Here is a 22,917-nt window from a genome sequence, read left to right as displayed (position 1 = left end):
GGCATCAAGTTGTAGCAGGCTCTGCCCTGGTCCCTTGATGGGAGGTCCCACCCGTGGCAGTGCTGGCGCCTGGAAATCTCCAGGATCCAGATGTGAACTTGGTCCTGGTGTGTCCTCGTCTTGAGTGTGTCAGAGTTAATCCAAAATGTGTGCTGCTCCAAAGTGATCTTCAGTTGTTCAGTATAACTTGTTTACTTTTGGTTTATCTAATAAAAGGTGGTAGTTAAGGTTTTATTGTTTAAATTGTGTCTCTTAGTTGGGGTGGCTCCTTCATTCTACTTAGAGAGATTAAAATAGTCCTTAATGCTTTCTGAGGCCCACTTAAGGGATGTTCTCATGGTTTTTTTTTACAGTGGTTTTGCCTTGTCTAAAATAGCAGCATGTGGAGATTAAGAAATACTAATCCTCTAAAACAGCTAACTTTCAATTTCAGGTGTTTAAGGATAATTGCTGCAAGAGAGAGATTCTGGCCCTTCAGATATACTGTAGGAACGAAGGCAGAGGCTGTGTAGAGCAGTTAGCACTGGGGCACCTGCTGGTAAGTGGGGATGTGATGTGTCGGCTTTACATCCAGAAATACGAGTCCCTGGTCAGTACAGTGTGGCCCCTTAAGATCATGTTTGCGTTAATCTTTCAGACACAACCAACTCTGAAAGCAGTCAGAGCCATTTGGGTATGAAATGTTATTTTTAATGACATCATAGGCAGAACTGTCAATTGGTTTTGGAACACCCCACCCTATTTAGAGTAGAAAGAAATCTGAATTGAATTTTGACTGTAGAAGGCCCATTAAAACCTTCTCCTTTTTATAACCATGAAATTCCACGTAACTTCTTATGTTTTTTTGATTAGTATCATATTTTATCCTGGAAAGATATTTGAATTGGAACAAAACAAAGTCCTTAGCAGATAACCATTTATTTATCCAGGAAGAAGAGTTAATTGACTTAATTCTTCAAAAGCAATATAGTTTGACTAATCATTAAATGGAACATGAAATTCAGTGTCTCTTGATACATTTGTCACTCTTCTCTGTGAAAAGCTGATCTAGCAGCAGATAGAAACATTTTTGTGGGATTTAATTGCATAGAGGCTAGAATTTGGTATTTCAGATTGGAGTTTTGCCGATTAAGAACTTTGAATTGTCTGTCTTACAGGTGCATTTGAAAAATGATTGCCAGTTTGAGGAGCTCTTGTGTGTCCGTGCCGACTGCAAAGAGAAGGTACTGAGGAAGGACCTGCGTGACCATGTGGACAAGGCCTGTAAATACCGTGAGGCCACGTGCAGCCACTGCAAAAGCCAGGTCCCGATGATCACGTTGCAGGTGCAGTGTTTTCTTGTTTCACCCACCTTCTACTCCATCCAGATGTCGTTTGTCCGCAGAATAGCTTGTTAAATGACTATTCTAACAGAAATAAAGAGAAAAGATAGGCGTAAATAGCAGTTTTCATCTGACTTTATTTCAGAGTTAAGCTTCATTTGTTTTGCCCATTTTGGTTTATGCAATTAATTTTCCATTGCCTAGATTGACTGCCATTTCGGGTGCCAAAAAAATGAAGACCGATTATTCAAAAAAGGTAGAATTTTTCACTTGTGCCAGGGGATAGCCTCTAAAATCTTGTTGGATTGCTTAATCATTTTACGGCTCCGTGACATAACCATCACTTCAACAGGGTAATTTATCCTGCAGTATTGAAGTGCAGCGGTCTCTCCTGGAGAGAGATGAGAATTGAAAATGTTTTCATGCCTCCATTATTTTGGCACAGTTTTATATTGTGCGCATGTTAGAATCAGATCACTTATATGTAAATCAAAGAGAAACAGGTGTTGGGATGGAGGACAAACTTTAAAAAGAGTCAGTGGTGTAGACACCCTCAAATATTTGTTTGTTGAATACGTATTTACTGCATACCTGCTGTGTGCTGGGCACTGTTCTAGGAGCTGCAGGTTCAGTGGTGACCCTCATCTTCCAGTGGGAAGAGATCATAAGTACTATGAAGACAAACTGGCAACAGGGGAGGAGGGGTGATCAGAGCGGGCCCTCCTGAGGCAGTCAGGACGACGCAGGACGAGCGCTGGGGCAGAGGGAGCAGCAGGTGGGGGCTCAGGCTCCGAGGTGGAGCAGACTCAGCAGGTAGAGCTCCCCCTGCACAGAGCAGAGGCGAGGCGTGCAGGTGATGGGGGGCAGCCTCGAGCAAGGGACAGGTGCGGTCGTAGTTAACGCAGAGCCAGTGGGATTAGCCAATGGCTTGAGTGTGGGGTATGAGTTTGGAGGACGCCCAGCCTTTGTAACTAGAGCAGCTGGACCACCCGGAGTGTCCTACCGAAGTGGGGCTCAGGGGAAGAGAGGAGGCTTGGGGCGGGGATAGGGAGTGGTCTGGGCCGTAGGTATGTGTAAATAGGTGGTACTTGCAGCCCTGGGACTGGAGCGAGTAGAGAGAAGGGCCAGAGTCGGAGGACAGAGGCCTGGGACACAGGATGCTTACAGCTTACTAAGAGGGGGAGGTCGTCCAGCAAGGGCGTGGCCAGTGTGGAAGGGTCAGGAGAGTGACGTCCCAGAGGCAGGCAGAGCTGCAGGGTGTGTGGCGCGGGTGCTGCTGAGAGGCTGAGCTTGGAGGGGCTGGGAATTGGCTGCTGGCCGAGGCAGGATGGCGACTGGTGGGTCATCAGATGGGAGGGGACCGTGGAAGAGCAGCCCGGCGTGAGGGCCACAGTCGAATTCTTGGCAGATATTCAGGAGTACTTCCTGACCAAAATTTAGGAACAGTTTTCTTTGTTTTTCTGTATGAAATGAGATGTATTCTACAATCTCCATTTTACCTTACTTTGTATAACTTTCCTATGCTTGGGACTCTTGCATCGTGAAATGTTTCCTGTATGATTCTGTTATCGTTTCCAGTTATTAATAACCTTTAACAACTGTGCCCTCCCCTTTGAAAAATAGCAGTAGTATTTCTAATTTCTTCAGTAATTAAATGCAAGTGAATCAGATGGGTACCTAATGAGCAATACTCCCGACCATACACATGTTACTCTGTTGCTATCAAAGTTACAATTTGCTTCTTGCCCAAAATCAGTTACCTTTATTTGCAGAATAGAATCCAGGAATTAATTTTCATCTGAGAAAGAATTGTAGAGCATGTCAGTTAAACAGCCTATGAGTAACCAGCTCAGGGCTCCAGCCGAGGCTTAAAGAGGTTGGTTTTGGAATAATAGCATCGCACATGGAGTCATGAAACGTTTGTTGACTGCTCTTGGGCGCCAGACCCTGAGCTAGTTGCTCAGGACACACAAGAGAGTAGATTGCAGTCTCTCCCCTTCGTTTCACGGTCTGGTAGGGGAGACAGTCAGATATACAATTATGTACATGGTAGTATGGGAAGAGACAGTTAACATGGCCTGATAGAGTCCAGGAGGGCTTCGGAGAGGAGGTGGCATTTGCTCTGATCTGGGTCTTCAATCTGTTGACTGCAAACAGGAGAGAGAGTCACAGCAGGTGCAGAGGCACCAAGTGGTAATTGCCAGTTTGGGACCTGAGTTGTGCAAATAAAGATTCATTAAATCTTACTACGCTTTTGTGATGAAAACTTTTTAAACTGTTTTGTCGGTGTTGACACTGCAGCGTGTCTTGGGGCAGATGTTACCTTCGGTCCACCTGTGATAACCGTGAGAGGCGCCCTGCGTGGGCCCGCTGCTGGTGCTCCGGCCGCTGGCTCCTGGGGCCCTCGGCGCCGGCAGGCGGCCACGCCCACCTGCCCTTGCTCACACACCTGGAAGGGGCCGAGACTCCCCCCAGGCCCCCGCCCCATCAGCGGTGGTGGGACTTGGCTCCCAGGTCTTGTTCTTTCAGCCCTCACAGTCTCATCCTCTCAGGCCTTAAGATTATTTTTAAAAAGAGCCGTTGCTTAACTTAGGTCTTAAGCCCCAGGTCCTCCTGACTTTCCTCCATGTCCTGCGTTTTGTGGTGTGACAGATATATCAAGTGTTGGTAAAATATAGGTTGATAAAGCGCCGAGACTCCAGGGACTTTGCCTTCCAGCGCTGGAGGTGCGGTTCAGTCCCTGGTCGGGGAGCTAGGATCCCGCAGGCCTCGCGGCCAAGGGGCCAGAGCAGAAGACAGAGGCAGTGCTGTGACAAAATTCAACACAGATTTAAAAATGGTCCCCATCAAAAAAATCAAAAAATGCACTGACGCTCTGGACCATTGCAGTTCATTTGAGCATTTCTTTTCTATCTTTAAGCCATGGTATCGGCAGCTAATTTCAAGTTTTTTTTTTTTAATCTATTAGCATAATTTAAAGTGTCAGAAAAAAAATCTCTTCTTTTCCATTTAGCCCAGAAATTATCAAATATCATTCTTTTTAAACAGTTCTGTTAATTTGTGAAAAGTCAAGAATTGTAAAGATCTCGTTTTAGGGGAACGTGTATACAGTTGGTCCTTGGATGACACAGGGGTTGGGCGCAGACTCTCCGAGCAGTCTCGAACACGAGTGTAACTTTACAGTCAACCCTCCTAGCCGAGGTCCCGCATCCACAGCGTCCGCCGACCGTGGGTCGGGTAGTGCCGCAGTGCACACACACCTAGTGAAAAAAATCCACGTGTAAGTGGGCTCACGCAGTTCATACCCAGGTTCAAGGGCCAACTGTGTACTGTAACGTACAGGTACAGCCACTTTGGAAAACACGTGGCAATATTTTATTAGGTTGAAAACTCATGTTCTCAACTAGCAATTCCTCTCCTAGATGTTTAAGAGAAACTGTCACACATGCACTGCAGAGAGTATGTCAAGCCTAACCAGAGGAGCAGAGATCTGGGAACGACCCACACGTCCATCTGTTGGAGAATGGACACATCACTTGTAGCGGACCCCTTGGACAGTGTGCACAGGAGGGGAGGTTGTATGACAGCAGTGACAGTGGAATCCACGAGTCCACTTACGCGACTCGCGGATTCGCCCGAGAAGCGAGATGTTGAGCCAGGTCGCAGGAGAGTCGAAGGGCGGAATTCCATGTTAACAATTCAGAAGCAGTCAAGACGAAACAGTATCTTACCTGTTACACATACATGTGTAATGAAACTTTTTTTAAGCAAAGGAAGTAGAAGCGCAGATTCAGCCTTGTGGTTTTAGTTGGAGAAAGCGGGGGCGAGGCAAAAGAGGAGCGTGCGGGTGATGGGCGTCGGTTACATCCTTGTCCCTTGTGGGTGTTCACTATGCACTTAGGCTTTATGGCCACACACGCGTGACATCCGTTCTGTGTGTGTATCAAAGTCACATTTGCTTTGACAGGCAGGACAAATTTCATTAATATGCGAAGAGTTCTTACATATCGACAGATTAACAGGTTTTTTTTTTTTGGAAAACGGTTGTATTATCTTCCTTTGGCTGTCATAGCAAAGTACCACAAAGTTGGTGGCCTGAAACCACAGAAGTTTGTTCCCTCACAGTCCTAGAGGCAGAAGTCTGGCTCCAAGGTTCCCTCAGGGCCGTGCCCCTCTGGGGGCTCTAGAGGAGACCCCTCCCTCGCCCCCCCCGGCTCCTGGTGGCTGCGGTCCTTGGGCTCCCAGACTTGCGGCTGCACCGTTCCCACCTCTGCCTGCATGTCCCCGTGGCAGTCTTCCTGCTGTACGTCCTCTCCTCTTACATGGACACTGTCACGAGGTTCAGGGCCCAGCCTGATCCAGGGTGGCCTCTTATCTCGTTACATCTGCAGAGACCCTCTTTCCAAACAGGGTCACTTTCTGAGGTTCTGGGGGGACATGAACTTCGGGGGTCACTGTTCAACCCGCTGCAATGGACAAAAGCTATGAAAGGCATTTCACGGGAAATATAAATGGTTAACGTAAAAAACATACTAATAACTACACATCATTAAAGAATTGCAAATCACACTCGTTGTTTTTCACCTGTCACTGTCAGAGGTGGGAAAGTTTGATAGAATTCGATTGGAGCCGTGCGTTCTCACTGCACTGAGGGTGGGCTTGTGTAGGCTGATTGGAGGGTAGTCTGGCAATACCCTTCCAAATCCCATTTTAAATGCTCTACCCTTTGATACCCAAAGAAGCCCATTTCTAGAAATTCATCATTTGGACATCCTTGCACAGATCTGCGAAGATACACAAAGCTATTGATGGGTCTGGCCTGCGGGTCCCCAGCCTCACCTCCTGCTACCCCCTGCTCTGCCCTCCCCGGCACACTGCCCCCGCCCCTGGTTCTTGCTCAGAGCGCCCTCCCGGGCCCCCCCCCCCACTGCTCACTCCCAGCCCCCCTGCCGCAGTGGTGATTACCTGTTTGTCCTGGTCAGGCTGCCCCCGACACCCAGTGCAGGCCTGGCCTGGTGAATGAAGGCGGGGTCGAGGGCAGGCTCAGGAGGGAGGCGTGGCGTCCGTGGAGTGTTGGCCACGTTACCTCTCCAGGCCCGATGACAGATTCTGTCCTCACAGATGCCCTCTGAGGGAGGGCTGGTCACCCCCCCTCTTACAGGTGAGGCAGAGTGGAGCTGTTTGGCCGAGGTTTCCCCCGGAAAGGCGTGACGGCACCTGGGAGCTCTTAGGGATTCTGAGCGTGGCCAGGCACCCGTCGGGGGTCCCCTCTTGGGAGGTGCTGGTCAGGCTCAGTCCAGTCAGGTGACTTCTGCTGAGCTCGGGGCAGCCGTGGGCTCGCCCGCCGTGGGCCCCGCAGGCCTCTGGGGACCAGGCCTCGGAGCAGAGCGGCCGCGTCCAGGTGTCCTCTCCGCGCTGTGCACCCCCAGGGCGCTGGTCCAGACGAGGGACTTCAGATGGTGTTGCATCTGGCTCCAGGCCTCCCCGGAGGAGAGGAGTGTCCTCGCGGGTGCCGTGTCCTTGACCTGCGCACCTGCCGGGTCAGACGGCCTCGCAGCCAGCGCTGCCCCAGATACACCTCAACAGCGGCCTAACTGGAGGCCCAGCCAGGAGAACTGGGAGTGTCCCGGGGCCTCAGAGGAAAACCCGCCACATTCTCTTCTTGCCAAGGGATGCCACCTCCGGGAGCCTGGCCTCCCACGGTTGTGTTACGTGGCAGGTCTGGCTCTGCCTGCGTCGGTCTCCCTCCAGCGGCCCTTTGTCACGTGTCTGGAGGTGCTCTCCAGAGCCTTGGGTTTGCTCTCCTCGTGGGAGCTCTTGCCTACGCTTCACTTGTGGACACGTGTACTGGACAGGTGCCCGGCAGGTGCCCGGGGCACCGAGTTGAACAGTCACCGTCATCCAGGCTCTGTGTTGAAATCTGTGCCATCCAGAGAAGGGCTACACCAAAATTTATCCACACTTACCACGCGCTACAGAAAGATCAGATCTCAGGACAGTAATTTAAATACCCAGTAGATCACGTTGTTTTCAGGCTCTTGAGAAGTATCATTTCCAGACCCCAAACTGAGAAGCCAGAGGAGAACTGTCCTTCTCTGCAACCAGCAGAGGCTGGGCCCCGCCATCCACCTGCTGTGTGAGGGAGGCCGAGGCCCAGCCTACCTGGGCGCAGGTGTCAGGGCAGCATCGGCAGAGGGGGCACAGCTAGAGGGAAGCCGCCGTGAGGACGCCCTCCCGGTGGGCTGTGCGCCCATGGGTGGCCCCGACCAGTCAGATCTGAGCAGCTCTTGTGAGATGCCTTCTTTTCAGCACTCAAACTTTTGTAACATAGCGACCCATCCAAGTGCGATGTGAGTCTTGTGACTCAAGGACATGACCATGAGCAGAGCGCTTCCCTTGGGTCCTCGTGGGGACGCTGGGAACACTGGTGGGATCTGAGGGAAGGTGGGTTGTGTGTTTCAGAGTTGGTAACACTCTCTCTTTCTCCTTCAGAAACACGAAGACACCGAGTGTCCCTGCGTGGTGGTGTCCTGCCCTCATAAGTGCAGTGTCCAGACCCTTCTGAGGAGCGAGGTAAGGGGCGTGGCTGGGCCTGTGCAGGAGTTGGGGATCCTTCAGGACCCCGCTCTTCCCGTAAAGCTGAGGTCAGAGGTTTTCACAGATTGTGATAGTGATACTTACAGTAGAAAAACAATGAAAACCCTCGTGCTGTTTCTGGAAGTCAGATATTTCAGAAACAAACAATTAAAAGCTACAAAGTGGTAAATTCAGAGCAAAATATTAAGAATTGAGAAAATGGGAATATTTACAATGCAAGCAAAGGTGACACTTTTTAGGTTTAAATCTGTAAACTAGGAATTACTCTAAGATTATCTCAAGGAAATCAGTTAACTTAGAGATACTCCTGACCCACTTAGGCCACACATGCTGTGCAGGGCCTGTGCCACGGGGCAAGTGGGTGCAGGGGTGGTGCCCACACTTCAGGGGCCACTGGGAAGGCACCTGGACAGCCTCCCCCAGAGGCTGTGCCCATCACGCTGCCCTCGGGCACACTTGCTTTAAGGCAGGTAGATTTTGCAGTAACCTCATTTTGATCAGGATATATCCAGAAGGAACAATTCCAAAGATTCATAATGTTTTCGCATCTGATCCTGGCCTGGACCCCCTCTGGTTGGCGTTCTGGGAACCGTCTGGGGCTCCTATGGGCTCGGTGGGTGCATGCCTCCCCCGGTCCCCACGCCCGGTTCCCTCGGTCCTGGGTTCTCTGATCTGAGGACCCTGCTCGCCTCAGCCTTCCCAACAGCCTGGAATTGTACACCTGGATACGGGATGGGGGAGCTCAGTCTCTCACGCCCGCAACAGCGAGAGGACCCGCGTGGCCGAAGGCCACTCTCACCGAGGTGCACCCTCCCCAGACGATGACTCTGCTGGACAAGGGCAGGGTCTGGACTGGCGACGGTGGTCTCTGGGCCCCTGAACGTGCCTCTGGGAGCAGCAGGGAAGCGCACGTAGATTATTTCCACAACTGGAAAGTCCCTCTGTTAGAGTGAATGTATGAAGAGTCTGTACAGTTGGAATAACTTCCTGGGTATTACACGCCTTCCTGAAGTTTTATTCACTCAGGCTGTCTCTATTCGGGGCAAAAGCTGCCTCCATTTTGCCTCTAAGTTATTTTTATTTTTAAAAATCTTTAAACCTGCGTTTATCTTGGGTTTCTGGTGAAAGGTGCTATTGGTTTACAGATGATCCTTGCTTTTATCCCCAAGCTCCGGTAAATTCTGTAGGGCTCTGAGATTAATGATGATAAAGCCAATTTAGAAAAAAGTACAGCCCTTTCAGTTAGTGCACTGAAAATAACGTCAAACTCGATATGATCCTGATTTTAACATTAGGAGTGTTAGCTGGTTAGATTCACGATTGTATTGATGGCACTGAAAGAATACGTTTTAAAATTTTCAAACTAATGTTACTATGCACACGGTGTCCTTTTGGGTTTCTACGCCTGTCACCTGCAATGTGCCCTTTGGGTGCTTTCCTCCAGTTGCAGGCCAGAGCCTCTGCGGCCACCACGACCCCGCCCTGGCTCAGACCTTCCGCAGGGTTGGCCTTGGCTGTGGTCAGGTGGGCCCCTCAGGCCGTCCTCTTTAACTGTCGCGGCAGGCGGGACGGCCGTCCTGTGAGCCGCCTCCTCTTGTCCTCAGTACTGACCTGAAGGGAGAGGAATGTCTTTGTCCTGGAGGACAAGAGGAGAAGGTGGAGAAGCCGCCTGCACCCACCAGAGTGACACACCCCGCGAGCCTCCGGGAGTGCGTGTGCACTGGCTCGCGGGGAAACACGTTCCCGGAGCCGCTGTGCACCACGCTCACTGACCGCTCTCCCCATTCAGGGTCTGACTGCTTTCTATAAAGAAGATCTATCCCTAGAGTTTCCTGATGAGACTATCTTCAGTAAAGAAAGAAATTATCCTTAAATTGTATTAGCCTAACACAAAACACTGTGCCTTTAAAATGTAGACATTTCAATTCCCTTTCCTCTTGAGGGAGCACCGTAGGTGGTTTTTATTTGATGATTTGCTGACATTTAAGCTGAACACAGGGGTTTTTCCTTGCAAGGGGAGTTATCCTCTCCCAATCCCTCCTAATTGTCCTCCATGAACTGGAGGTGACCATCGTAAGATTCATGTTGTTAGAATGACCTTAGAGGTCTTTGAAAAGCTACTTGAATTTCTGGCCATTACAGAGGGAAGAAAGTCTTTTCAGAAGTACTGAGAGTAATGGTACATTGTGTACGCTTGCTTTGGAAAGATATTTATTTTTGTGTACTGTATATTAGGTGTGTGACCCAGTTGCATCCTGAATGCTTTCTATTTTTTGTGTTTCATGCAATTTTTGTTTATAGTCTTTAAATGTGCATTTCAGTTTATGTTTTTTTTCCTTTCTTTTTAAAATTCTGGCACTGCAGACAGCATGTCGCAAAACAACTTGTTCTAAAGAAACTACAAGTTTAAGAAATGTTATAGTAAATGTATTTCTGTATATTGGTGTATATATGTGTATACACGTGATGATACTGTATATTTACTGCATATAAGTCTAGGAAGCAGATGCTATATACACACCTGTAGCTGATAAACACCATTCGTAATAGTACAACCCAGATGCTATCTGTGCCCTTGATATGTTTGAACATTTTCATGCAAACGTTCGTGCCACAACTCACGTCTCTTTCCCGTTGCAGTTGAGTGCACACTTGTCAGAGTGTGTCAATGCCCCCAGCACCTGTAGTTTTAAGCGCTATGGCTGCGTTTTTCAGGTCAGTATCCGACATTTGTCCTTCCCAGTCACTGACATTCCACCATGAGAGAAAGTTATTCTATTAACATCTTAACATGCAGGCTCTGGGCTTTCAGTTTTGCCATGGAACTGAGTCACCTGCCGCACGGGTGACGAAAGCCACGTGCAGCAGATGTGAGTGCTCGCTTTCCAGGCCGGGGGTGTCGTGAGACTTGAGGTAGACACCTGTGCTGAGGGGGAGTTAATGCACTAGGAGAACGATTACATTCAAAACCAGTTAGTGAATGGGACAGACAGGACTGACATTCGGCGGGGTTTCTAGGTAGATTCTTACGGAATTTGAGCTGTTACTTGAATGTAAGGCACTGGCAAACTGGACATGGTTTCGGCAGTGTGTGCATCAGTGCACGGTTGTGAGGATCGCACGTGCGTGTGTCCAGAGTGCATTCCGTGCACATGCCACATGTACATGCCACATGTACGTGCCCGGACGGCCATGTAGAGAGGAGATCTCCGCCACTGCCACACCTGGGCCGTGAGAAAGCTGTTCCTGGTTTTTTTTTTTTTTTGGTTTTGTTTTTTTAACACATCTGAGATGGCTAGTGAATTTGAACTAGATTTCATTCAAATGTATATCTTGATCTTAAAACTATCAAAGGGCAGTATATACTCCAATTAAAGTATTTTGTATTTGATTTTTATGTATTATCAATACATTATTGTGAAATCAATACAGAGATATTGGCATCTCAGTATTTTCTTAGAAAGTAAGAAGCCTGAGAGTAAGAATGACTATAGCTTTCCCTTTGCTTCAGTCTCTTATGAGACTGAGCCCTCACCACTGTTATGTCGTATGTACATATATATCATTCATTCTGTGTATGTATATATATATGTTTATATATAGCAATACTTATATCAACATATATATATGAATATTCTATGTACAGAGTATATGTTTTGGAGATCATTAAAATGCTTTCTGTGGCTTTTAAATATTCCAGTATCAAAACAAATTATATTCTTATACCAATTACTTTGTTAAATATATGAAGTACTGTTTCCCATGCTTATTACTGACTCTAAGATGGTCTACATCTTATGTACTCTGTAGATTGTTTATGTTCTGTATGTAACTTTCTAAGTATACATAGGATAGTTAGGAACAGTAATACAGTGTATTTCACTGGTAAGTTAATACTTTAATAAATCATTTAGAATCCTACTTTGATTACATATTCACTAGGTTATTATAGCAGCATCTAGCTATGACTTGCAGGTGTCTAAACGTTTTCCATTTATATATTAATGCAAAAAAATTTTTAGGGAACAAAAATGATATATCTAAAATTTAGTTTCTTGATGTTACCAGCATGAAACGTAGGTAAGAAGGCCCTTGGTAAGAAGCTGGAGGAGTGCAGCTCATGGCCTCGAGGTAGTTGTCGTAGAATCCGCGGTGTCTCGTCTTTGAGCTGCTCCGTTCTTCTCGAAGCAGCCTCCTCACCTGTGCACAGTAGATCAGGGGCCACTGAGCGCACACCTTCTGAGGCTGGGCATCCCCTGTGAACCGTCCATGAATAAGTCACCGCCCCCACCCACCCCGCCCCGTGTAGTGCTGGATTGAGGTCGGCTGTGAGTCTCTCTGACTCCGACGGAGTGAGGTTGGGTAACGCGTTGCCTCTTTATTCTCACAGGGGACAAACCAGCAGATTAAGGCCCATGAGGCCAGCTCCGCGGTGCAGCATGTCAACTTACTCAAAGAATGGAGCAACTCTCTAGAGAAAAAGGTACGACGCACCGCCTCCTGCTTTTGTTGGTTTTTAATACTTTCTTCAAGTTATTTAAAGAAGAAAACCTTGTTTATAGTTAGTAATGGATTTTGCATAAAAGAAACAGCATCAAGAGTGTCAAAAAAGTAAATTCTCTTCAAGTGATCCTGAGTTTGTAAATGAAGGCGTGTGGTTTTGTTAGCTTGCTCTTCGGTTTTTTTTGTTTGTTTATAAATTATTATTTATTTTTATTTTTGGCTGCATAGGGTCTTCATTGCTGTGCGTGGGCTTCTCATTGTGGTGGTTTCTCTTGTTGGGGAGCACGGGCTCTAAGTGCACGGGCTTCAGTAGTTGTGGCATGCGGTCTCAGTAGTTGTGGTTCGTGGTCTCTAGAGCACAGGCTCAGTAGTTGTGGCGCACGGGCTTAGCTGCTCTGCGGCATGTGGGACCTTCCCGGACCAGGGCTCAAACCCGTGTTCCCTGCATTGGCAGGCAGACTCTTAACCACTGCGCCACCAGGGAAGTCCTCGCTCTTTGTTTTTTAATTGCCAAGCAGGTATGAAGTGCTTTTTTTTTAAAAAAAAAAAATCACATTGTGCTTCTCTCAGAGTTGATCTAGGACAGGGATTCTCACTTCCAACCCCCGTCCGCCCCCCCCCCCATCTTTTTGTAAATAAAGCTTTATTGGAACACGGCCACGCACACTCATTTCCGTATTATCCACGGCTGCATTGCACCAGGATGGCAGTGTGGATGAGCAGAGATAGAAACTGTACAGCCCGCACAGCCCCAAAAACTGTTCTCTGGCTCTTACAGAAAAAGCCTGCCAACCCCCGATCTGGAAGGTCACCAGTGTTACCTGCTTTACCATCCTCTGTCTTCTCGGAGACGAGGAGAGGACAATTCCACATCGGGAGTGTGACTGTTGACCATGGGGGTTGGGGGACCACGCAGCCCCTTCCCGGACACACCTGCTCTCCTGGGTGTCTCCTCGAGGGGCCCCAGCTGTGGGGTCTGGACTCCTCAGCAGGCCCCGCCCACGTAGCACTCCTTCCTGGGGAGTTTGTCCCGTGGTGCTCAGCTCGCCGGGCCTTCTTACCTGAGGAAAAGAGGAAAACCTCCAAGACTTGATAGAGAAGGAGGTTATAGGATCTCCCACTGTGGCTTGTGGCTTACGTACACAAATAAGAAATTAATTTGGTATTCAACAAACATGTGTTGAGAACTTGCGGTGGGAGGGCGCTAGGATGATTTACAGCAGCCGGGGAGTTGATGTTTGCTTTCTAAAGGTTTGTAAAGATTTGAATATCTTGTTTTGAGTATTAAATCCAAGCAATTTAAAATGTAAATGTACTTAAAAGAGTCTAAAGTTTTAAATCAAAAGATGTTTATTAAATCTAACATAAAGTAGTTCTTTTAATATAAATGCTTAAGCTGGAGGTGAGAAGCAGTGCAAGGGCTTGCGTGCTGTGCGCACGGCGGGCAGGAGGGGCCTTCCGCTTATCAGTGGCATCAAATCCGTTACGTGAATCATTTATGACTTTCCCGGGAGCACATATTTGCTCTGAGTTCAGTGACGGTTTACCTGTGAATCTTTTTTTCCCCTCTTTTTGAAGAATGCATTGTTTCTGCCTTTTTTAATTGTAGGCATAGATCTCAGGGCTTTTGGTCTCTCACAGATAACGGCTTCTCATTTATCTAAAAGGTTCTTCCTTTCATGTAAAGTGAATTGGTTATTCCAGCTGTGCTGGTTACGTAACCATTGAGCGGGGCTGGGCTGCGGTGTGCTCACCCCTCAGGACGGTCGTCCTCGGGGCCATCGCCATGGGGCGCGCGGGGGTCATCCTGTCACTTGCGTCCTCCTGCCCTGCCACCTTCACACTTGTCCCCCTCAGAGCATCTGCTTTGCATCGTTGGAAGCCCCGGGACACAGCCGCACAGCCAGCACCCCTCCCCAGAGCTTCCCCCTCTGCACACCGGCCGAGAGGGGGCCGAGTTGCTGCTGATACGTTTGAACCGTCTGTCCTCTTGGTTTTGCTGGAGGCTGAGCCGCTGCCTGCCTCCGTGCCCCCTGCTCAGGTCAGCCGGGCCTCCACCCTGCGCATCCGTGCTTGTGTCCATGAGAAGCTGGCTTCTCGTCACTGGGCCCAAGAGCAAAATCCGGACAATGAACGGAGATACTTGTATTTTCTCAAAATGGGAATTTATTTCTCATCATAGAATTATTCAGTTGCAATCTCCTGAGTTATCTTGTTCATCTATAATAGAAAATAGAACGTCTGAGTTGATTCGGAAAGACTGATTATTATATTCACAGTCAAACTAAAGAAAAACTGTTTTGTAAAATCCAGGCTTAAAAACACCCATCTTATGTTTTAGGAAAGCTTAAATCAAAGGGAAGTGTGGAGTGCCCACCAAAACAGGCTGGGGTAAAGGATGTTCCTGGCGAGGAGGGTCTCGGGAAGGATGAGGGGCCCCTGTTTTCATCTGCTGTGTGGATGTCACACTGTGCTTCTTGGAAACACACCTGCCAGGTAGACTTTCCTGTACCTGGTAGACTGGTGAAAGCAGGGGTCTGCAGGCACCCAGGGGCTAGGATCCTTGATTAAAATATGTAAATAAATAAAAATCAGTTTAAGGACAGTCCCTAAATTAAGAAATTAAGGGTTTGATGCGGCATGATGTGTGATCATCAGTGTGAGATATTTCTGTCATCCTCAGGTAGCTTGATTTGCTGCAGAAAAAATTGCCATTGGTTTTGGAGATGTTACTGAGATTTTTATCAAAAGGATTGGCCTGTGTGCATCATATCTCTTTTTTTGGGTGTGAGAATAAGGAGCCTGGGAATTGTGTCCATCTTTGACAGATGGGAGCGAGTGAACTGTAATTTCAGAAAAAGCAAAAACACCACTGCCTGCTACCCGTGCCCCAGTCTGGATGCTGCAGGCTGATCACTTGGAGGAGGTCGTGGACCTGTGAGACATCATATTTTAGGAAGGAAAGTCTGTTTGTGCTGAGTGAAATCCTAGGAGAGTGAAGTATATCTTGCAAGTTCTGTGTTCCTTCATAAATACCTTTGTTATAAATAAAATAGACTGAGACAGCACCCAAAGGTGCTGCCTGCCGAGCAGGCTGAGGAGTGTAAGGACGCCTCACTTTAGGCTGGTTGTTCTCCAGAGGGACACGGTCAGGAACACAGCTGTGTCCTGAGATGCCCGTGGGCCGTCCCCACGGCCAGACTGTCCTCAGGTGCTGGAGGTGTTAGAGAGGCACCTGCGGGGAGAGCTGTTCCGATCCGTCTCGGAGCGCCGCGTCTTCCAGGGTGGCGGCCGCATCCGCGCGTGGACACACACAGCTGTTGGCGGAGGGAACCTTTGCAGGGACCAAAGTGCCCCTCGTAGAGACACTGGGAAAGAAGCCTCGTAGGATCGCCCTTGAACTCCTCACCCTGGGGGCTTGTAAGACCAGTGTAAATTGGTTCTTGGGAGCCAATTATTTTTCAGAAAGGAACTTTGAAAAACTCAAAGGTGGGTTCCCTGCTGGGAATGGCGCCCCCCCCCCAGCAGACCCTTCCTGGCACCCCCAGTCGGCAGCTCCTCTGTGGGGGGGGCGGGGGGGGCGGGGAGGCTGGCCCCAGGACTCACTGCAGCGCATGTGAGACTGTTCCTGTCGTGCTCCCTCATTGTGTTGAGAGAGCTTTTCAAAGGGCGTGTATGGCCCACTGGTGGACGTGAAGTAATTTAGTGGGTTGCAACTAGCATTTTCAAAAGTAGAATAGAGTAAAACAGAAAATATCCGGGCGTAGTGTGATCAGGGCAGATTTGGTTTTGAGGTCCCTGTTTTTAGGGATATGCACACATACACAGGTGTCTGTGCAGAAGGGGTGAGGTGTAAGGATGTGTTTCCTACTATGTTTCCTTGTCAAAGTTTGAAAGCCACTCTGGTAAAAGATTTATTCGTTTTTAGCAAAAACTTTAAAAAGCATCCATTCTGAAATTCACTCATTGCTGCACTTTGCCTCATCTTATTTGATTCCTGGGAGAGATTCTGAGAAATGCAGTTGTAGGATCCCTGTTACACTACCAGGACCCCCATTTCCTGTGTGAACGGATTTTTTTTTTCCTGGAACTCCTTCAGTGAGCTGATAGAAGGCCTATATTGTAAACATTTAATTACCATTATTATAATTGCTATAAGTTGATATTAAAATCACTTTTTGTTTGCTTAATTGAAGACTTTCTTTTTCAGGTTTCCTTGCTGCAGAATGAAAGTGTAGAAAAAAACAAGAGCATACAGAGTTTGCACAACCAGATATGTAGCTTTGAAATTGAAATTGAGAGACAAAAGGAAATGCTTCGAAATAATGAATCCAAAATACTTCATTTACAGGTAAGAAGTTTAAGATGATGGCTGGATAAAAGGGAACACATCTGTGTTCCCCTCCAGGACTTTCTCAGGGAGATATTTGAGCAAAAGCCCTGACCTTTGTCGAACAAGGCAACTTGTTTCTCTTGCTTAAGTGAAACTCAGGGAAGGTGGCCTGGGTTTGCGGGCCGACCTGGGAGGCTGTAAGCACCGCTCCTCGCGCCTTTTCCTGGGGGCCAGCCCCGTCACCTCTCCTCTGTGCCTTTGATTCATTGTTGGTGAAATAAGACTCAAAGTCTGTGTTTTTAAAAATTAGCTGTTTTATTATTATTATTTAAGATTTCATATTGTTCATGAGTAGTTATGTGTAAAGTTTCACTTCCTAAAGTGAACTGAAGCCAAACTATTTTGTTCTGAATCTTCTAGCGATGCACGTACACACTGTCACCTTATTTCACCGCAGTGAACCACAGGTACCTCCAAAATAAACACATAAACCTTTGCTGCTCCCGAAAAAGGTGGTGTATAAATAAGCCTGATTACAATGTGGCTCCTCATTTCTGTTACCAACACAGGCTTCCATTAGGTGCTTGTTACAGATTATTCTTCTAGACACTGTCTTCACATCAGCTTACTCAGAGCATACCTTGGTGATGGTAATTCTGGTGTGTATCACACACACCCGTGGGAGAATCACATGTTGCCGAAATGGTCTTTCAGTGCTAGTACTTACAGTGTGTTTCCCTAAATTATCTGGAAGAGAAAATATTTCTAATAGCTCAGAGTCACGGCATCTTTGAGGTTTTCTTTCCTCCCGTTTTAATGTTGGGATTAGTTATCGTGCCTTGAATTGCATAGGGATTTATTAAATTAACTTCATTTGTGTTAAACTCTGTGGTTGTCCCGAGACAAGGAAAAACACAATTCACCATTAGATTGTAGTAGAAAAGATGCAAGTCGTAAGTATTGAATCAAGTCAGAAAAGTACAGTGTCACGTAGAACACCACAAGCCTCCTGCAGGAAGTCCGTGGCGTTTTGCCGAGGCCTCGGAGGTGCTGGTCAGCGTGTCCAGACAGAGGCCTGTGCTGCCATCCGGTCGGCAGGTCCAGCTGTGCACAGAGTGGCCAGGGCTCAGGGGTGCGTGGAAACGCCGAGGGAATTACGTTATGCTAGAGAACCACTTGTTAAGGCATATCAACAGCAGAAGGAAGAATGAGTAAGGAGTGGGTTGGTTTTTGTTTTTATATTTAATTCTTATTTTAAGATAGTGGTTGCCAAAGTTCTTTTTTATTGAAGTAGAGTTGATTTACAGTGTTGTGTCAACTACTGCTGTACAGCAAAGTGACTCAGTTATACACACACACATTCTTCTTCGTATTCTTTTCCATTATGGTTTATCATAGGATACTGTGTATAGTTCCCTGTGCTATACTGTAGGACCTTGTTTATCCATTCTATATATAATGGTTTGCAACTACTAACCCCAACCTGCCATTCCATCCCTCCCCCACCCCCTCCCCCTTGGCAACCACCAGTCTGTTCTCTATGTCTGTGAGTCTGTTTCTGTTTCGTAGATATGTTCGTTTGTGTCATATTTCAGATTCCACATATAAGTGGTATCATATGGTATCTGCCTTTCTCTTTCTGACTTCACTTAGTATGATAATCTCTAGTTGCATCCATGTTGCTGCACATGGCATTATTTCATTCTTTTTATGGCTGAGTAGTATTCCATTGTATATATGTAGTAGTGGGTTCATTTATAACCAAAAAAAACGAGAGTGTCCGTAATGAGGTCACGGATGCACTCGCCCGACACCTCGGAGATCTTATATGCGTTCCTCTCCTCCGTTCCCCACTTCCAGCATGAAAAGTTTGAATTTACTTTAATCATTCCACTGTGCGTGATTCATGTTTAAAACCTCCACGATTGAAGAAACCACTGAGATCTAAGTCAGAGAGATCCAGCTCCAAGCTGCGGAGCCCGGGGAGGTGAAGGCTGAGCAGTGCCATGTCTGCAGGCGGCGGTGACCCGCGCCAGCGCTCTTCTCCTCCTCCTTGGAAGGCAGGCACGGAGGAAAATAGGCTGCATTTCAAGAGAGGGACGGGGGTCAGGAACAGGGGCTGACGGGCTGGAAACCCCTCCGGACGGCTGACCGTTTCCCAATGGTTTACATGGAACCACGTCTCCTGGATGATCTCAGGGTCGGTAATGTTCGTCACCATGGTTGCCAGCGCTGAGAGGCGGCCTGGACCATCCGCCTCTGAGTGAACATTGATGGCGGCCCTGTAGGCTAGGGCTGGAGGTGCCGGCTCTGGGTGGGGCTCTCCCTCCCGTCCCTCCCGACCTCCCCCCCCCCGCACCCCCTGTTTCAGCAGAGCCTGGCTCAGACCTGCCCCTCGGTCCTCACCCTAGAACTTCCAGCTGCCAGAGGACAGTTTACCTGAGCGCTGTACCGTGGCTCAGGACACCGCCGCCGTGACTGGCCGCTGTTCCTCGCTGCTGCCTTTGCCACTCTCTCCACGGCAGAGTGTACCTTCCCTCCCCTCTGCCTTTCCTCAGGCACCTCAGATGGCACTGTAAGTGCCACCTCCTCCAGGGAGCCTTCCCCAGCCTGTGCACTGGACCACCTGGATGGTGACAGACCTGTCCCTCTCTGTGTCATCTCCTCCCTTGTCTGAGTCTCCAGTCGACCCTAAATCCTGAAGACAGGCTTGTACAGGAGTCCACACAGAGTGCAGAGCTCCTGACGGCCCCAGATAGGGTGGATGGGATGCAGTCAGAGTTGTGCAAAGGAAGTGGGACTTAAGAGTGGGTTAGCTTTTGCCAGCCGTGGAAGGGTAGTTTCTTAATATTTTACTTTGTAAAGAACTCTTTTTTTTTTTTTTTGGCCGCGCATGCAGCATGTGGGATCTTAGTTCCCCAACCAGGGATCGAACCTGTGCCCCCTGCGGTGGAAGCACGGAGTCTTAACCACTGGACCACCAGGGAAGTCCCTTTTTTCTCACTTTAAAAAGACAGCCTAGGGTTTCCCTGGTGGTGCAGTGGTTAAGAATCCGCCTGCCAATGCAGGGGACACGGGTTCAAGCCCTGGTCCGGGAAGACGCCACATACCGCAGAGCAACTAAGCCCGTGAGCCACAACTCCTGAGCCCGTGAGCCACAACTACTGAAGCCCGTGCACCTAGAGCCCACGCTCTGCAACAAGAGAAGCCACCGCAATGAGAAGCCCACGCACTGCAATGAAGAGTAGCCCCCGCTCGCCACAACTAGAGAAAAGCCCACGCGCAGCAATGAAGACCCAACGCAGCCAAAAATAAATAAATTTATTTTAAAAAAAAGAAGACACCACAATGAGAAGCCCGCGCACCACAACAAAGAGTAGCCCCTGCTCGCCGCAACTAGAGAAAGCCCGCACACAGCAACAAAGACCCAACGCAGCCAAAAATAAATAAACTTAAAAAAAAATGTAAAAAGAAAAAAAAAGACAGCCTAGATGTGAGCTTCATTCCCGTGCTGCATTGTTAGCAGGAGCTGGATGACCCGGTCGTTCCCGCAGTCAGTGGCTCTGCCGGGCGGGAGGCAGAGCGCTCTGTCCACGGGCCCCTCGCTGGGCCCGGGAGTCCCACCCGCATTGGCTCGGTGACCGGATGGTGCCAAGTGACAGACGGTGATTTAAGCCCTAAGTGCACGAGCATGAGACTGATAGACTGATGCTCTGTGAGCAGGTCTCCTGATGAGGGTTTATTCACATAGTGTGTGATCTGTGCTGTTTCTCTCAGCTCCTGAATCCTTTTTTCTAGTAAAATCCTCACCTGCATTTAAGATTTGTTTTTTATAGAAACACTACAGGGGCTGAGTGTAGACCGCTCTTCAAGAATGAAATCATGTTTGCTGCATCTTACAGAGAAAGCTTGATTTAGGTCAGCATTCTGCTTTGACCTCATACAAATGAAAGGTCTGTTTGAAAATAGCACGTTTTCCCTTGCTGTATGAGGAGTGCCTTTTAAATAGTGGTTGGGCCTTGTCTGTGTGTGTGTGTGTGTGTGTGTGCACGCGTGTGCTCGCTCCCATGTTCCCTCCTGCCCGCCACCCGCCTGCTGACTCCGTGTTCCTGGCTTGTAGTTGGGGGCCTTGCTGTCATTTCAGACTCCACGGTTCTGCTCCCTCTCGAGAGCGCCTCGTGCCTTCGTGCCACTGTCCCGTGTGCGTCACGAGTCCTGGGGCGGGGGAGGGGGGCTTGGAAGTGATGAGCAGCTTGTCCTTGTGGTTTACAACGAGGGCCACCAAGGAACTGCCACTGATTGATTAGGTTTCCATTAACTCCCCTCTTATTCTCACTAGTACCCACATCAGCCTAGTTTGTCATTTTGTCACTTGAGTAGGTAGAGGACGGGAGAAAAATTACAGCTATTCATTATGGGCATGGGCGTTCATTCATGTCACTAGGATTATCCCCAGAAAACAGACTTTGTAAACTAACTATGCTTCTCACTATATATATTTTAAAATAAAGTGGTATCAGTGTAGAAAGAAGTGTTCTTTAGAGAAATCATCTTTACTTTTTAAATGTTAGCCAATATCAGGGTTTCTTGGAAAGAAGAGGAAGATTAACACTGTATTTTTACCCAGAAAAAGTAACCCAAGCCTACATGTTTGTTCCTTCACGGTTATTAAGAGCCAGCAAAGGTGCTGAAACCTCGATGTTTAAAAATAGTCTCCCAAAAGGAGAAGTGAGCTCGGCAGGTCCCCGGGGCTCTCCCCTGTGTGGCCTCAGCCTCAGGGGCGGCCCAGCCACTCCCCAGCTTCAGGGGCTGAGCCACCCAGCCTTCAGGAGCTTTATTTCAAAAATGCAAATTCTTTTTAGAAGTGAAAACCCTTTAGGTCCCTGGCTTCATCTAACAAGTGGGCAGGCCAGTCCTGCAGACCAACGGGGCCGCCACGGCTGGCACGCCAGGCTCACCGCTCCAGTTACTGTTACAGACGTGCTGGTCATGTGCTTCTGGAAAAGGGGGTTTCTGAATTATTTAAATCAAGCCTCGCTGTCGACAGCCACGTGTTTGTCAGTAGGGTTGCTCTGCCCCAGTGGGCAGGGGGCGCTGGTCTCGGAGTGCGTCCAGGGAACAGACCCCCACCCACCCCGCCCATCGGCACTGGCCCCTTGGCTTCACCCGGGGCCCCGAGGACCTGTCTCCAGGGCCCTGTCCTGCTGCCAGCCCTGTGCTGCCAGCCAGGTCTCTGGAGCCAGGTGGCAGTGTGGTGGCAGCTCTCTCTTCTGGGACCCAGGCCGGGTTCTGAGCGCTCTTTGCAGCCACAGAAACAGGGCAGCCCCTCTGGCCCTGGAGGCTCACATGGTTTGGCCTCTGCTGGTCGCTCGACCCTGCAGGGGATGGAGGCCTTCAGACGGGGCCGATGAGTGTGACTCCAGGTCCTGAGCTGAGACGCTAGGACAGAGGGATGTGGGAGCCGCATGCCCTGCACTTGGTGGGTGAGGCCTCTCTGTGCCTCGGTCCCCTCCTGGAACTAGGGGTCTGGGTCCCTGTGTCCCCCGAGATGCCCGTGGGTCTAAGGTAAGAGGCCCTGTGAGGGCTGATGCGGGCTGCCCTGTTCCTGACCAGCGGGTGTCTGATGGTAGTGGCGCAGCGCCGGCAGCGAGTTCTAACCGTATTTTGCCTTTTTGACACCTTTGATGTGGAAGCGAGTAATAGACAGCCAAGCAGAGAAACTGAAGGAGCTCGACAAAGAGATCCGCCCCTTCCGGCAGAGCTGGGAGGAAGCAGGCAGCATGAAGAGCAGCGTGGAGTCCCTCCAGAACCGGGTGACCGAGCTGGAGAGCGTGGACAAAAGCGCGGGGCAGGCGGCTCGGAACACAGGTGAGGGCGGGCGGGCGGAGCCGTGCGGGTCTGCGAGGCCCCGGGCCGGGGGAGCCTGGCCGGGTCCCAGGGCCCCAGGTCAGAGCTGTGGCGGCCTTCGTGAGGTAAGCGAGGCACGTGCTGCCTCAGGACAGCGCCATCCAGTCTCGGACGGTGCTCCTGGTGGCGCCTGCTGGGGCAGCTGGCTTCCCGCCGAGATGCCCGCAGCAGGGGCCCAAACGCTCCCCTCCGTGCAGCGAGGCCTGCGTGGCAGAGTGGGTGTGGGGCGGCCTGCGGGTCGGGGTGCTCCAGCCC

At 49.2% G+C, this 22,917-nt stretch overlaps 1 protein-coding gene across 3 annotated transcripts in view; it reads left to right on the top strand.

Moving 5' to 3' along the window:
* TRAF3 (TNF receptor associated factor 3) overlaps positions 1-22,917 on the top strand; it is a 116,605-nt gene that overhangs the window by 87,672 nt on the left and 6,016 nt on the right. Inside the window, exons 5-11 of one of the 3 annotated variants that reach the window (XM_082387459.1) lie at positions 434-538; positions 1,158-1,325; positions 7,815-7,895; positions 10,560-10,634; positions 12,310-12,402; positions 16,633-16,773; positions 22,440-22,623. In XM_082387459.1, the coding sequence (XP_082243585.1) occupies positions 434-538; positions 1,158-1,325; positions 7,815-7,895; positions 10,560-10,634; positions 12,310-12,402; positions 16,633-16,773; positions 22,440-22,623 (847 nt within the window). The remainder of the gene's footprint in view (positions 1-433; positions 539-1,157; positions 1,326-7,814; positions 7,896-10,559; positions 10,635-12,309; positions 12,403-16,632; positions 16,774-22,439; positions 22,624-22,917) is intronic. The other 2 variants (XM_082387458.1, XM_082387460.1) reach the window with 2 other exon arrangements.

The sequence above is a fragment of the Balaenoptera borealis genome (assembly GCF_965194805.1).
Source record: "Balaenoptera borealis genome assembly, chromosome: 3".
Lineage (NCBI taxonomy): Eukaryota > Metazoa > Chordata > Mammalia > Artiodactyla > Balaenopteridae > Balaenoptera > Balaenoptera borealis.
This window is presented reverse-complemented; position numbering and strand designations above follow the sequence as displayed.